This window comes from Orcinus orca, chromosome 9 (genome assembly GCF_937001465.1).
Source record: "Orcinus orca chromosome 9, mOrcOrc1.1, whole genome shotgun sequence".
Lineage (NCBI taxonomy): Eukaryota > Metazoa > Chordata > Mammalia > Artiodactyla > Delphinidae > Orcinus > Orcinus orca.
This window is the reverse complement of record NC_064567.1, coordinates 14,915,309-14,930,044: the sequence shown is the minus strand read 5'-3', so window position 1 is coordinate 14,930,044 and position 14,736 is coordinate 14,915,309. Positions and strand designations below refer to the sequence as shown.

Genomic DNA, 14,736 nt, shown 5'->3' with positions numbered 1-14,736 from the left:
TCCTTTATATCTCAATGGACTTTAATTTAAATGAACAATCTAATAATTATTTACTATTCAGTTATGTTAATTTTCTTCTTTTGCCTCCCATTGTCTCTACAGAGGCAGTTGGTGTGACCAGTCAGCGACCAGTGTTTTGTCCTTTTCATAAGAAGGAACAGCTGAAACTTTACTGTGAAACATGTGACAAACTGACATGTCGGGACTGCCAGTTATTAGAACATAAAGAGCACAGGTACCTGCATCTTTCCTACATACATAGATTTATAATACAGCTTTATGAGGACTAGACGACTGCTGGCACCCCAGCCAAACGGCCGTCTGCAAATAATGTTTTGTTTGGCCATCAGTATGTTGGCCTAGTTCAAGATTTTTCAACTTTGGTGCTGCTGCCTTTGTTGTGGGGGCTATCTGGTACATTGTATGGTGTTTAACTGCACCTTTGACCTCCGTTTACTAGATTCCAGTAGGATTCTCCCAGTTGTGACAACCAAAAAATGTCTCTAGACGTTGCCAAGTGCCCTAGGCAGCAAAATCACCCTAGCTGAGAACCACTGGCTGACGCGCTTTTTTAAACTATATGGAATTAGTTGCCAGCGTTGTAAATAAGATTTTACGTTTTAAAAAAACATTTAGATCTCTGGCTTTGGTTTTGTTTTTTGTTTTCTGTGTTTTTTTGTTTTGTTTTTTAAGAAAATTGAATCTGTTTTAGCCCTAGGTCCCATATATTCAATACTTCCATGCCAGTATTTGACTGGAATTGACTTTAGTCATCTTTAGGATGGGCATGCTCTTCTAATTCATCATAGTTCCTACCAAAGCTTACTTTTAAACCTGTCCTCCATAGGCATTTGAATTAGCAACAACTGAATTAAACGGTAAGATTCTGATAAGCTGATACAGATATAATTGGTTGAAAAAGGTCTTCCAATAATGGCAGACTAGGTAGTTTGGACCAGCCATACCAGTGAGGGTAACTAGAAAACATGGACAAAATACAGAAATCATTGATAAGGTATTTTTAGAGCTTGGTAATAAAGAATTATTGGACCAGGATTGGGTTGGAGTGGGGACAGAGAATGGTACAGGCTTTTTTCCCCTTGGAAGCATTTGCCTAGAGGTTGAGGGGTGCTTTTAATATGCTCACAGGGCTGAAAGACAGGGATTGGAGTTCAGGGTCACAGGGGTTAAAGGCTTCTTCTTGCCTTGAGTTGGGATTCTGAAAGTCTACTCTATTATGGTAAAGATGAATGAGCTAGTAAATATTACAGTTCCTCACTGGAACTAAAGTGCAGAATCAGATCTTCTCAGTACCCAAAGTTGGATTAAATTGAAATCTTATTGCTTGTGCCCCAAGGTACCTGTTAGAATAAAATGTAAATCCTCCCTGGAGGAAGAAAACATCATCCTAGACCTCAGATTTATTTAATAATGAGTTTTACAAAATGGTTCAGCACACAATTAGAAATAACCAAATATGCTAGGAGATAAGACAATGTGAACAATGTCTAGAACTTACATTACAGTAACTGAAATTAACTCAATAGAGGGTTTAAGAGCAGATCTGACATGCCAGGAAATGAGAATTAATGAACTGGGAGAAAATTAAGAAAACATCAAAATGAAGCATAATAAACAGGAAGATGGAAAATGGAAGAGGGATCGAGAAGATGTAACACAAGGTGTAATTGAGGTCCAAGAAAGAGAGAGAAGAATGGGAAGGAAGCAACATTTGAGGGCAGAATATAATGGCTTAGAACTTTGTAATACTGAAGAAAGACATCTAGCCCATATTCCAAGAAGCCCCATAACTCCCCAGCAGGATAATTAAAAAATAAAGTAATATTTTTGAAGTGCAAAAAGAAAATACTATAAAACTAAAATTCTATACCCAGTGGACATATTCTTCAGAAGTGAAGGTTTATAAGAAAGATGTTTTCAGACAAAATAAACTGGGAGAAGTTATCCCCAGTAAACACTCACAAAAGCATACATTAGGCAGAAGAAAAACGGTAGGTGATGCATGATGGAAAGAACGGCTGAAATGATAAGTATGAGTAAATCTAAATAAATGTTGACTTACACAGTAATGTCTTGGTGTGTCATGTGTGTGTTAAATATCACACAGATATGTTAGGAGGATATGGAGTTCATGTTCTAAGGTTCATGCATTGCTTAGGAAGAAGGTACTAAACTACAACTTATTCTTAGATGATAAGATCTGCATTTTTTAATGCATAGAGTAGTCACTAAACGAATAGTAAAAGTCAATATGATTATCAAGATAACAGAGGGAGGAAGTAGAAAAATTAACAATTAGTCTAAACACAGGCCAAAAAAGAGAATAGGAACAAAGAACAAATGGGATTTAATAAGACTTGATAAATTGGTATATCTCTAAATATATTTGTAATTATAATAAACGTGAATGGATAAAATGTTCCAAATTAAAAGATTCTAGGCTGGATAAGAAAGCAAATAGAGAATCTGCTACTTGCTTTTTGTGAGAGAAACATCTAAAACCTAAGTATATAAAAAGAATGATGAGAAAAGCTATGCCATATAAACACTAATCAAAGGTAAGCTGGTATATCAAAGAACATTATTTGAGATAAAGAGAGAAACTTTATAACAATAAAAGGCTCTTTTTGTCTAAAAGATATAATAGTTCTAAATTTATATTCCTCATAGCCTTACAAAATATAAAGAAAAAAGGCAGAGACAAATCCACATAGTGGGAAATTTAACATATTTCTCTCAGTAATTGGCAAAACAAGCAGACTAAAACTCAGTAAGGATATTTCAGTAAGAGTCAAAAAACACAATTAGCAAATGACCTCATGGACATTAAGGACACTGCACCCAATGATAAACATTATTTCCAAACATAAAAAAGGAAAAAATCAATTAACCATATGCCAGGGCAGTTTTATATTTCAGAAGATCGAAATCATATAAATTCTTGTGTAAACTCAATGCAGTCAATCTAGAAAATAATAATAAATGAGAAAAATCTCCATATATTTGAAAATGAAGAAATGTAATTCATATCAAAACACAATGATGTATGATCCTGGACTGTATCCTGGACTAGAGAGGGGAAATGATATAGAGGACATTATTGAGACAAATCACATAATTGGAGAATGGTCTGTAGATTAGATGAAAGTAGTATCTCAATGTCAGTTTTCCTGTATTTAGTAATTATACTGGGGTTACGTAATAGAATGTCCTTGTTTTTAGGAAATGCATACTAATTATTAAGGAGTTAAAGGACTTTGCTGAGGAAATATTTGAAAATCTTTGTAAAGGTATATGTGAGATCTCTGTGCTATTGCAAATCTAACTTTGAAATTTTTTCAAAGATAAGCAGGTAAAAATAAATTTAAAGCATCAAAGAAGAAATTCCAATGAATATTAGAAAATATTTTTATCTGAATGATAGTGAAAATACAATCCTTGACGTATCCTGCTAAAGCCATGATTAGAGGAAAATACAGATCGCTAATGCATATATTAGATATTAAGGATAAAAAGTAAATGTCCTAAACATTTATCTCAAGTTAGAAAAAGCAGCAAATTAAACCCAAAGTAAGTAGCAAAAAGGATGCAATAAATACAATGCAGAATCAAAGCCAAAAATTGGATCTTTCAAAAGATTAACAAATCTCTTTATGAATGATTAAGAAGAAAACAGACTCAAAAAACCAATGCCAGGAGTGAAAAGGGGGGGGCATCACCACATTTTCTACAGGCATTTAAAAATATAAAAAGGTTTTTTGTCAATAGATTTGAAAATTTTTACATGAAGTGGGATAATTCTTAGAAAATACACTTACCAAAACTAGCACAATATAAAATAGAGAATCAGAACAGTCCTTTATTTTAGTGTAAATCCCACAAAGAAAACTACAGACCCAAATGATTTCACTGATGAATCTACAAAATAGGTAAGGTTAAAATAATGCTTTTCCTATACAGTCTTGTCCATAGAACAGTAAAGAATGAATTCTCTCCAACTTGTTTTATGAGAAATCAAAATCGAAAATTACAAACCAGTCTTACCCATGAAATGAACTTAAAATTTCTAAGAAATACATTAGGAAACCAAGTCCAGGAGCATTGTGATTTTTGGATAATAGAATCACAACTAAGTTAGCCTTATTATAGGAATACAAAGTTCATTTTACCTTTGAAAATCATTAATGTAATTCGTCCTGTTAAAAGACTAAAGGAAAAATTATATGACCATCTCCACAGAGGCAGAAGAAACAGTCAAGAAAAAATGTATATCCATGATATACAATCTTAGCAAACTAGGAATAAAAGAAAATTTCTCAAACCTGATAAAGATTATCTATGAAAAGAGCTAGAAAACATAATGGAATATTATAAATTTTTTGCATTGAGTTTAGGATAAACCTAAATAAAGACGACCAGTTTGATCATTTCATTTAATAATTACATTGTATTAGGGTCCCAAAGAGTGTATAACAAAAAAAAGTTTACTAAGATAAAAAAACTTGCACCTAAGAAAGAATTTTAAATGTCAGTATTTACAAACGATATGATTATGTACAAAAGAAATCCAATAGAAATATTATTAACTGTGTGTTCCCCCTTCTTTCTAACTCTGGCAACCCTACTTATAATACTTACTGATTTAATTACACTCACACTTTTAAATCACATTATGTGAAATAATGTATTTTGTGCATTTTATGAAAAACTTTTAATAAAACTCTTTTTATGTATCTTACACATCATCTGTTTCTCTAGAGCTCCTTTAGAGTCATCTTACATAGTTTGTCAGAGGTTGTTATCTTAACTTTCAAGTCAATTTTTTTTTAATTTAGGTATTTTATGATATTGTTGCTTGAAGCTTTGTCACACGCAAGGCATAACATCAGGAGTTTTACCCCCATCGCCTCACTTCCCCCCATTTATTAAAAGCATGCAATATTTGTTATTTGTGACCTGTAGCACAATGAATATTGAAAAGTATATTTAAACCTGTTATTTAAAAGTGATCTTCAAAATATTTGTTTACAAAGCATCAAACTTTCATAATTATGAAATTGCAAAATAGTTAATAAATCTACATAGATATTTATCTATGATTACTTTTTGCCGGGTCCACCAAGGGAGCCTGTTAAGCTTGTAAAACTGAATGATTGAATGTGTTTTTCTCAGATTTTAAAAATTATTTAAAGAGTGTCCATGGACTTACCTGGTGGCGCAGTGGTTAAGAATCCGCCTACCAGTGCAGGGGACATGGGTTCGAGCCCTGGTACGGGAAGATCCCACATGCTGCGGAGCAACTAAGCCTGTGCGCCACAACTGTTGAGCCTGCACGCCATAAGTACCAAAGCCCACACGCCTAGATGCAACAAGAGAAGCCACCACAATGAGAAGCCTGCACACCGCAACGAAGAGTGGCCCCCCGCTCGCCACAACTAGAGAAAGCCCGCACACAGCAATGAAGACCCAACACAGCCAAAAATAAATAAATAAATAAATTTATTTTAAAAATAGAAATTAAAAAAATAGAGTGTCCATGATTAATATCTGTAAAGACTCCTTCCTTTTTAAGAGAGAATTTGTGGTGGGGGGGGACCTGCCTTCTGTGGATATATTTGGTATTTTAAAAAGATTATTATTTATATCCTTTATACTCATAAATAGTTTCCTATTAGTTATTTGTTTGCTTTGGGGCTTTTCCTCATTTTAGACAGACATTTGTGTGAAATAAGTTGCTTATTATTTTTTCAGATATCAATTTATAGAAGAAGCTTTTCAAAATCAGAAAGTGATCATAGATACACTAATCACCAAACTGATGGAAAAAACAAAATACATAAAATTCACAGGAAATCAGATCCAAAACAGGTAAATTTGTATTTATGGTATTACTTAAATCATCTATATATAATGTGTTAAGTATATTAACTTTAAGGACAGACATTTTACTTAACTCATGGTGAAGTACATCCAAGTAAGCTGTCGGATGGGTCTAATAACACATAGTTGATAAGACTTTTCCAGAAACTTTGGATTTCTGGGAAGTTTGGAAAGTATTCTTTTCAGCCATGAAATTTCAAAACTATTATGGTAATAAGCTACATTTAATAACAGCTCATTTATCAGGTAAGTATTAATAATTTTTAATTATTTTGTGTTTTCCAATTATCCAAGAAATGCCAGGATTTAAAAACAAAACTATTTTTATAGTACTGTAATATATTTTAACACTTAATTAGATACATAATTGCTATTTTAAGGATTGCTAGACTTAGAGATGCCTCCCCTGAGCTGTCAGCTTTTAACTGCAATGAGGCAGAGATCATAGAACACCAGGAGACAGGGCTTGTTAAACTGTTCACATACCTTTTACTCCTTGTCAGATACAGTACTTAAACAGCTTCTACATATTGCTTGTTATACTGTTTGTCCTCCAAGGGAGTAAATCATCAACTGTCCAAAGGCTCATGTCCTAAAATTCAGTGATTGGAGAGCAAACCATTGACCTCTGTGGGGAGGAGGGAGTTTGCCTAGTACCCCCCTTTGCATCCCATTTGAGGCACATGCTGACATTTTACAACACCTGTGAAATCCCATGTTCCCTTTCTTTTGTTGTTTTGCACATGAAAGTAACATTTCACTGCTTAAATAGATAAAGAAATGCTTATTAGAAAGAGCCTGAATAAGAGAGGCCTTGCAGGGGCTTTGAATGTTGTTCATAGGGAAAAGTATATCAGCCTTTTTGTGGTTCATCTTCCTTAAGATCAGTTGTCACAATCTGTTACTCATCATTTTTCAACATGGCTAGGGTGGGGCATTTGGTACTTTTTTCCAAGGAATTCCTTGGCTTACCTGCTTTCCTTAATGGAGATTTTAAACATAATTTAACCTTTTCTTGACTCCCTGGTGTTATTATTACGTCTATTATACATTGTGATAATAAAAGTTCTGTTGTGCGTCTTTTAGTTTCTATTATTCTTTTGTTATCAGCTCTCATTTCATTTTACCTTTCTCTTTCACATGAGAACTGTAGTTGACCAAATACTATTTCCTTTGTCGTATTCTAATAACAGTACTGTATTTTTGCCAAATTGATGTAATTGGTGGGTTTAAAATTTTGTATCTGAGTAATTGAAAATATATAATGAATATTTATGGAATGATAAGGGTAGATAATCTCTACCATCTAGTGGCAAACAGTAGTAATTGTAAAATAACTAATTTTATGTAAACGATCCACCATTGATGAAATTCACCCTTTGGACTTCTTTCTTACTCTTTCACTATGTATATGGTATGACCTATGGGCCAGAGTTTACTCTTCTTTTTTTTTTTTTTTAACATATGGATATTCATTTGTTCCAACACTTGTTCTGTTTGTTGAAAAGATTATCCTGTTGCTATTAAACTGCCTTGGTACCTTTGTTGAAAATCAGTTGACCATATATGTGTGAGATTATTTTGGACTCTCTTTCCATTGTGCTTTTCTTTCTTGCTAATACCCCACTTTCTTCATGACTAGAGCTTTTTATAGTAAGTCTTAAAATCACATAGTGTGAATTTTCCAAATTTTTTTTTACCTTTTTTTTTTTTTTTTTTAGTAGTAGTAGTTTATGCTCTTTTTACAAAATAATACATTATGGTGTGGAAGGATTTTAGTTTTTGAATTGTGGTAAAAATTAAAGACTCTTTGGATTAGGTGCTAATTCTTTGTATCTTTATAGCTACCTGATTATAGAAGGATTAAATTTACTGGACTGACTTTGCTATTAATTCATCTTTATGCATGTGCAAACATGGCATTACTTGTCCCTTTTTCATCCTGTTCTACCATCATGAGGATTTAAATTAGTTGGGTTTTTTGTTTTGTTGGGTTTTTTTTTTTTTTTTTTTTTTGAGGTTGTTTGCTTCCTAGACCTATCTGGTTTCCTTGATCCTCTAGCCAATATAGATATCAAATAATTATCTTGAAGAATTTCCAACGTTGGTGGGGGGGTGATAAATTAAGAGTTTGGGATTAACATTATACACACTACTATATATAAAATAGGTAACCAACAAGGACCTACTGTATAGCACAGGGAAATTATACGCAATATTTTGTAATAACGTATAAGGGAAAATAATCTGAAAAAGAATATATATATGTATGTATAACTGAATCACTTTGCTGTCCACCTGAAACTAATACAATGTTGTAAATCAACTATAATTAAAAAAAAAAAAAATTTCCAACAGAGAATAAAATCCCTGCCCTTTTCATCTTAAGTTTTGGAAGATAAGCAGGCATAAGCAGGCAGAAGAAATAAAGCTTTTTTTTTTCTTAACATCTTTATTGGGGTATAATTGCTTTACAATGGTGTGTTAGTTTCTGCTTTATAACAAAGTGAATCAGTTATACATATACATATGTTCCCATATCTCTTCCCTCTTGCGTCTCCCTCCCTCCCACCCTCCCTATCCCACCCCTCCAGGTGGGCACAAAGCACCGAGCCGATATCCCTGTGCCATGCGGCTGCTTCCCACTAGCTATCTATCTTAGAAATAAAGCTTTTTGTTTATCTCAGAATGTTTGATGGTGGATGCCTCATTATTCTATTTCTGCTTTTATAAGATATTCTGGTATAATGCTATGTATTTTTTTTCCTATCCATCTTGATCTCTATGAAAATAGCATTCCCATTTTCTCTAATCAAAGGAAAAAATGTATATGCTGGTTGATAAAAACATATAGTTATTTGGCTGCTTATTTCAAGACAAATGTGCTATTAAAAGTAGCAAACTACTATTATTGTCTTTCTGCTTTTATTCAGATATAATGAATAGGTAACAGTTCAGATGACTAAGATAATAGGGACACATTTAAGCTTTTCTACTTCTTAGTTGCAGTGAATACAGTAGAACTCATTCAGTCCTGGTTTTCCTTATCTTGTTTATAAATCATTTTTTTTGTCCAACCTTTTAGGCTGAGAATTTTTCCAGGTGTCATAATCTTTCCAAATAATGTTTTCTTAAGATGTGTTCATTCTCTTGCAGTTTTATACATTTTGATTTTAAGATTGAATTGACTATGTCTTTTGGAAGAATTAATATTTCTGCTATCTCATTTTCAAGAAAGTCTATTTAAACTGAAGGACCCTTAGAAAAAGCTGAGCTTTTAAGAGCTGAAAACTTTTTGGTCTAATTTAGGGATTAGAAAATCAATATTACATACTGTAAAACAAATATTCTGCCTTAGATTTTAGACTTCCCCCTTTTGTTTAATTTTCAGGATAATTGAAGTAAATCAAAATCAGAAGCAGGTGGAACAGGATATTAAAGTTGCCATATTTACATTGATGGTAGAAATAAATAAAAAAGGAAAAGCTCTACTGCATCAGCTTGAGGTAAGTTACTGTTAATGGGACAGTATGTTGTAGTGATTTACCGTAGTATTTTCTCGTGTATTTGTGAATTTGAAATCACAGCCTTTTTTGTATAATTGTTTACATTTGATTCAGTAATATTTTTCTCCATTCTCAGGCTCTACCTTGTATCTGACAGTTTACGGCTTTATGATACAGTAGGAATGTCTTAATCCTTATTGTTTTTTTTTTTTTTTTAATCCTTATTGTTTACTTCAGAGCACAAAGTATAATGCCTTGCTTGAAGGAGGAGCTTAGTAAATATTAAAGAGATGTAAAGAGATGAATCTTTTTAGAGGTCCATTGAATTGACAGCTTTGGGTCACCAGAGGAGTGCAATTGAGCAAAGTTTTTCAGAAAGTTACATTAAGTTAGTTATATTTAGTTCTCAAATATATACATTTAACCTTACGAGAAATTAGGTAAAAGGATGTGCCTCCTGCCCTCAGCAGTCCTAACTGTGAAAGCAGTACTCAGGGAGAGATGCTCAAGGCACTTAAGATAGTTGTTTGTCACTGCAGGTAAGAAAAATATTACTAACTTCATCAGCTTTCTTATATTCATGAAGGTCAAGATCCAGAGTCAGTGTTTGACTCAAATAACAGGAGGTTACAACTTCTACATGGTATCTTAACATAATATTAATTGCATGATATTTTGGTATCCATTTAATGTATTGGTGCAAAAAGAATTTAACAGTAGAGAAGCAAATTAAGAAGAGAATAAAAGAATCCTGATGTTCGGAGATTTTAAAAAAAGCGTCATAGAAAAAATTTAGTTCAACATCTTTATTTTATAGTTGACAAAATTATAAGGTCTTTGTCAGAAGGTTCTCTTCCTCCTGGGAAAGCATGGTCATTCCCATGGTTTATCAATCATACAGGAAACAAAGACCAAAATAATTCTCTCTCCTCTTGGAAACAAATACTTAGTGAAAAAGTATTCGGCTAGGAGGAATACATTTACAGTAACTGTGTTTTCAAGGTTCTGGGGGGCGGGCGGTGGTGTGTTTTTTTTTGTTTGGTTGGGTTTTTTTTTAGATAGAAGCATTTAAACTATTTTAAAAGATTTCAAAGTTTTGCTTAAAATCAAATGTCACATAGATTTGCTTCTCAGAGATGAATACTGCACACATTGCTGTGGCTGTTTCCAAACTTCACTGTAAATCAGAATCACTTGAGGAGTTCTTTAAAAATCAAGATAAGGAACAAAAGATGACCACATCCCCAAATCTCTAGGGATGAACCTCGTCATCAGTATTATTTTAAATCAACTTTATTGACTTACAATTTTTTTTTTTTTTGCGGTACGCGGGCCTCTCACTGCTGTGGCCTCTCCCGTTGCGGAGCACAGGCTCCGGATGTGCAGGCTCAGCGGCCATGGCTCACGGGCCCAGCCGCTCTGTGGCATGTGGGATCCTCCCAGGTCGGGGCACGAACCCGCGTCCCCTGCATCAGCAGGCGGACTCTCAACCACTGCGCCACCAGGGAAACCCTTAACTTATAATTTTTGCAGCACCTTTTAAAAATGCTTTTCAGTCTTCATACCCAGTCTCCTGGTTCACAGAATCCTTCTTTAAGGCGAATAAATGTAGTCAGTATTTACTAAGACTCCAGACCCAAATAGTTTGTTACTATAGAAGACCAAGAAACTTGGGCTTCTGATTCTCAATTTGCAACATCCCTAAAAGTCAACAGAATTTCTGTTCTTTCTAGAATGTGTCCAAAGTAACGCTTAGTTTTTACAGAGGTCAGAAATAGCCTAATAAGTAAATTATCTCTGGACTTAAAATTAGATACGACAAAGCCACTGATAGTCACTGCAATGACTTAATTCAGTTTAGCATATGTGTATTTTCCAAATTTGAAACCAACTAGGGCCAGGATCTAGGTTCATTTTCTCTATTGAGAATATAATTCCATATTGGAGTGTAGCAATTTTACTTTTAAACTTTTTTTTAGAGCTAGTAGAAAGTCCTGTTCTCTCCTCCTTTCCTTGCCAGGTAAAGGAGATTTGAGGTTAGAGACCTTTAAAATAGCACAGGTTCAGTGGGTTTTTCTTCCACTTTTGACTAACCTATGTTCTTGCTTGTATACTTCCCTTAGAGAAATTCTATAGTCTGCTTTTCTGTAGTTTTTTTTGAGAGTGCATTGGTACCATTAGTCACTATATCAATTGGTTCCCATGGTAATTTTCAATAGACAAAAATTATATGCTTCCTTTTTTTTTTTTTTTTTGCGGTACGCGGGCCTCTTACTGTTGTGGCCTCTCCTGTTGCGGAGCAGAGGCTCCGGACGCGCAGGCTCAGCGGCCATGGCTCACGGGCCCAGCCGCTCCGCGGCGTGTGGGATCTTCCCGGACCGGGGCACGAACCCGTGTCCCCTGCATCGGCAGGCGGACTCTCAACCACTGCGCCACCAGGGAAGCCTGCTTCCTTTTTTTTTTTTTTTTTTTTTTTTTTTACTACACACAAAGCATAAATGTTGTCTACCACGTGGCATAACTTGGCACAAACTAGTTGCAATCAGGATAAGAATGCCTAAAAGGTGAAATCATGTGCTTGAGTAAATCATGTGATCTGGTAACTTTACTTGATTGCTGGATGGTACATCTATTTTATTTGTGAGTATTGAATTTAATGGGCATTTACTGTATTATAGCTAATCCACGGTTTTGTACCTCTTTGGATACTGGAAGATGCATGAACAGAAACCTGCATCCCAAAATATGTACAACCAGACCAAGGGCCTTGGAGAGAAGGGGCAGGCAGCAGAGGCAGGGTGGCGTTGGTGGTGGCTACGGCACTGGGGGCACGGTTTTTACTTCAGTGAGAATGAGCCTTTGTACCAAGGCATAGGTTGCTATCACCTGGGTTCTTAGAGGTGGTGGTTATTCTAATTGGGTAATCTGATGATGACCATTAAAATATATGTTACATGCAGAACTAATTTTGAAACTTTTTTTTTTCAGAGTCTTGCAAAAGATCATCGAATGAAACTTATGCAACAGCAGCAGGAAGTGGCTGGACTTTCTAAACAGTTGGAACATGTCATGCATTTTTCTAAATGGGCAGTTTCCAGTGGCAGCAGTACAGCATTACTTTATAGCAAGCGACTGGTAAGATAAACTAAGTATGGCATTTAACATACTATCAAAATACAGAGAGAAACAATGGAGTTATTAGAATGCTTAAAATTTAGAAATGTTCATTAGTCTGTACTTAAATGCTTTTTACCTTTTTCTAATTTTTATCAATCAAAATATTTTGGTTTTAAAAAATCTTATATTGCCATGATTGAGGCGTATCTTCAATTTTAATCTACCATCATCCCTCCTGTTTTGTTCTTTTCCAAGTTTTCTCTGTCTTAGTGGCAGTTGAACTTAATACTAACAATAAAGATAAGAGTAAATATTTCCTGATCACCTGTAGTGTGCCAGGCACTAATCCTAAGCATTTCCATGTAATATTTTATTTAAACATTTACATCATTTTTATGAGATAGGTATACCTATCCATCTATTGTATGGGTGATGAAACCAAAGCACAGAGTTAAGTAACATGCCTAAGGCCACTCAGCTTGGACACCTGAACCCAAAGGCTGTGTTCCTTTTGTCTGTACTGCATTGTTTACTCTGTCAGTGATATATGGTGCTGGGTATTTTAACCCCATTGCTAGAGAAAAGTGGCTCTCATTTGTTCAGCTGTTTTCAGAATAGTCTAGAACCTTGCTACTGAAAATATGGTCACTGCATACTAATCAGGTGGTTCAGTAGATGTGGGGTGAGGCCAAATTCTGTGGTTCTGACGAGCTCCCAGGTGATGCTGCTGTGCTGCTCCGTAGACCACCTTTAGTAGCAAAGGATCTAGAAGACATTCAGCCGTGGAAGTCACACCACATAAGCATTCTTAAAATCTCCTGCTTTACTCTTATTTTATTAAAGATTCCACAGAGATTTACACTTTGAAATCAAATTATGACATCCAAATCTGTTTTCTGTACACCCACTCAGTTTTGTGGAAGGAATTTTCTACGACCATTTTGAAATAAGGAAATGCACTTCAGGGTAAACTTCTGTAAACTAGGTTCAAATATTGAGTAACTTATTAGAAAACTGATTTATATAAGTATTCCTAATCATGAATTGTATTCAACTCTTAAGATTATTTTCTTTCATAATTATCAATGATGTGGTCAGTCTTGAGTCTTTTTTTTCTTTTTCTTCCTTTTTACTGCTTCATTGGTCTAATGAAAAACAGCTTCTATACAGTACATACCTTCTCTGTTACTTATGTTTTCCTGTAAGTCAAACAAAACGGATAAAAGGAGAAAATGAGAGAATTGTCTTTTTTTCAACTAGACCCATTATGAATATTTTTATTTGTATGTGTGTAAGAAAGCATGTTATTCACACAATCAGATATTCAATCTCCTTATCAGTTTAAGAATTTGTTTCTCTGATTTTATTCTATGATTTTGTTTGTGATTATAAGAAAGAAAACAGTACAAACTCGAAGATGGGATTACTTAATCTGCACAATGATCTCTTGAAATAGGAGAGAGGAAGATTGGTCTCTATATTATACACAGGAGAAAATAAACACAGTGAAGCATAAGCAACCAGTATTACCAGCTTCCTGATTTACTAAATTGTGTTTTTTAATTTTTAAAAGTCTGTGGAACCCAATCACATCACTAGCAGCAGATATAGCTAGTAAAATAATTTACCTATAGTGAATGCAGAGCTAAGGCTTGTGATTACTTTTAAACATTTAGAAGGATTTTTAACCTCAGAAAATTTGAAAGTCACTATATTATGCAACTCTGTCCTTTAGAGCTTCTATGCTTCATAAATATAGCCATGTTTACTAAGGTTATTTTTTTAATGATGGCTTTTATATGCTTAAAAATTAAAAAGAAACGTCTTGCTGGCCTGAAATTTCAAGCTTAGCTTGTAATTCTTAGTTCATTTTTTTTTGCTATAGGAATTATAATCAGTAAAAGACCAAACCCATTGGAATAGCAGGATCCTTTCAGAAGTCCAGTTTTAAATATATTTTAAAACATTTTCACAGTATTTCCTTAGGATTCTTCTGTCATCTGTTAAAAATTAAGTTTATCCTTATATTATTTAGAAGGAAGGCAAGAAATACCGACAGAAGAGACCAGGAGAGTAAAACACAGTATTCTTTTTACTAGCAATAGATATTTCTATAATACTAGTGATTAGGAAGCTGTTAAGGTATAGGTAGTAAAAGGGAAATCCACAATCTTTTTTACTCCCTTTCCCCCATCCTCCCATATAATTAATC

The 14,736-nt window shown here is 34.2% G+C and overlaps 1 protein-coding gene across 4 annotated transcripts in view; it reads left to right on the top strand.

The window, feature by feature from the left end:
• Positions 1-14,736, top strand: part of TRIM24 (tripartite motif containing 24) — a 94,398-nt gene that overhangs the window by 45,926 nt on the left and 33,736 nt on the right. For all 4 annotated transcript variants that reach the window (XM_033432378.2, XM_004272157.3, XM_033432377.2 and 1 more), the window contains exons 4-7: positions 103-235; positions 5,773-5,889; positions 9,293-9,407; positions 12,396-12,542. In XM_033432378.2, the coding sequence (XP_033288269.1) occupies positions 103-235; positions 5,773-5,889; positions 9,293-9,407; positions 12,396-12,542 (512 nt within the window). The remainder of the gene's footprint in view (positions 1-102; positions 236-5,772; positions 5,890-9,292; positions 9,408-12,395; positions 12,543-14,736) is intronic.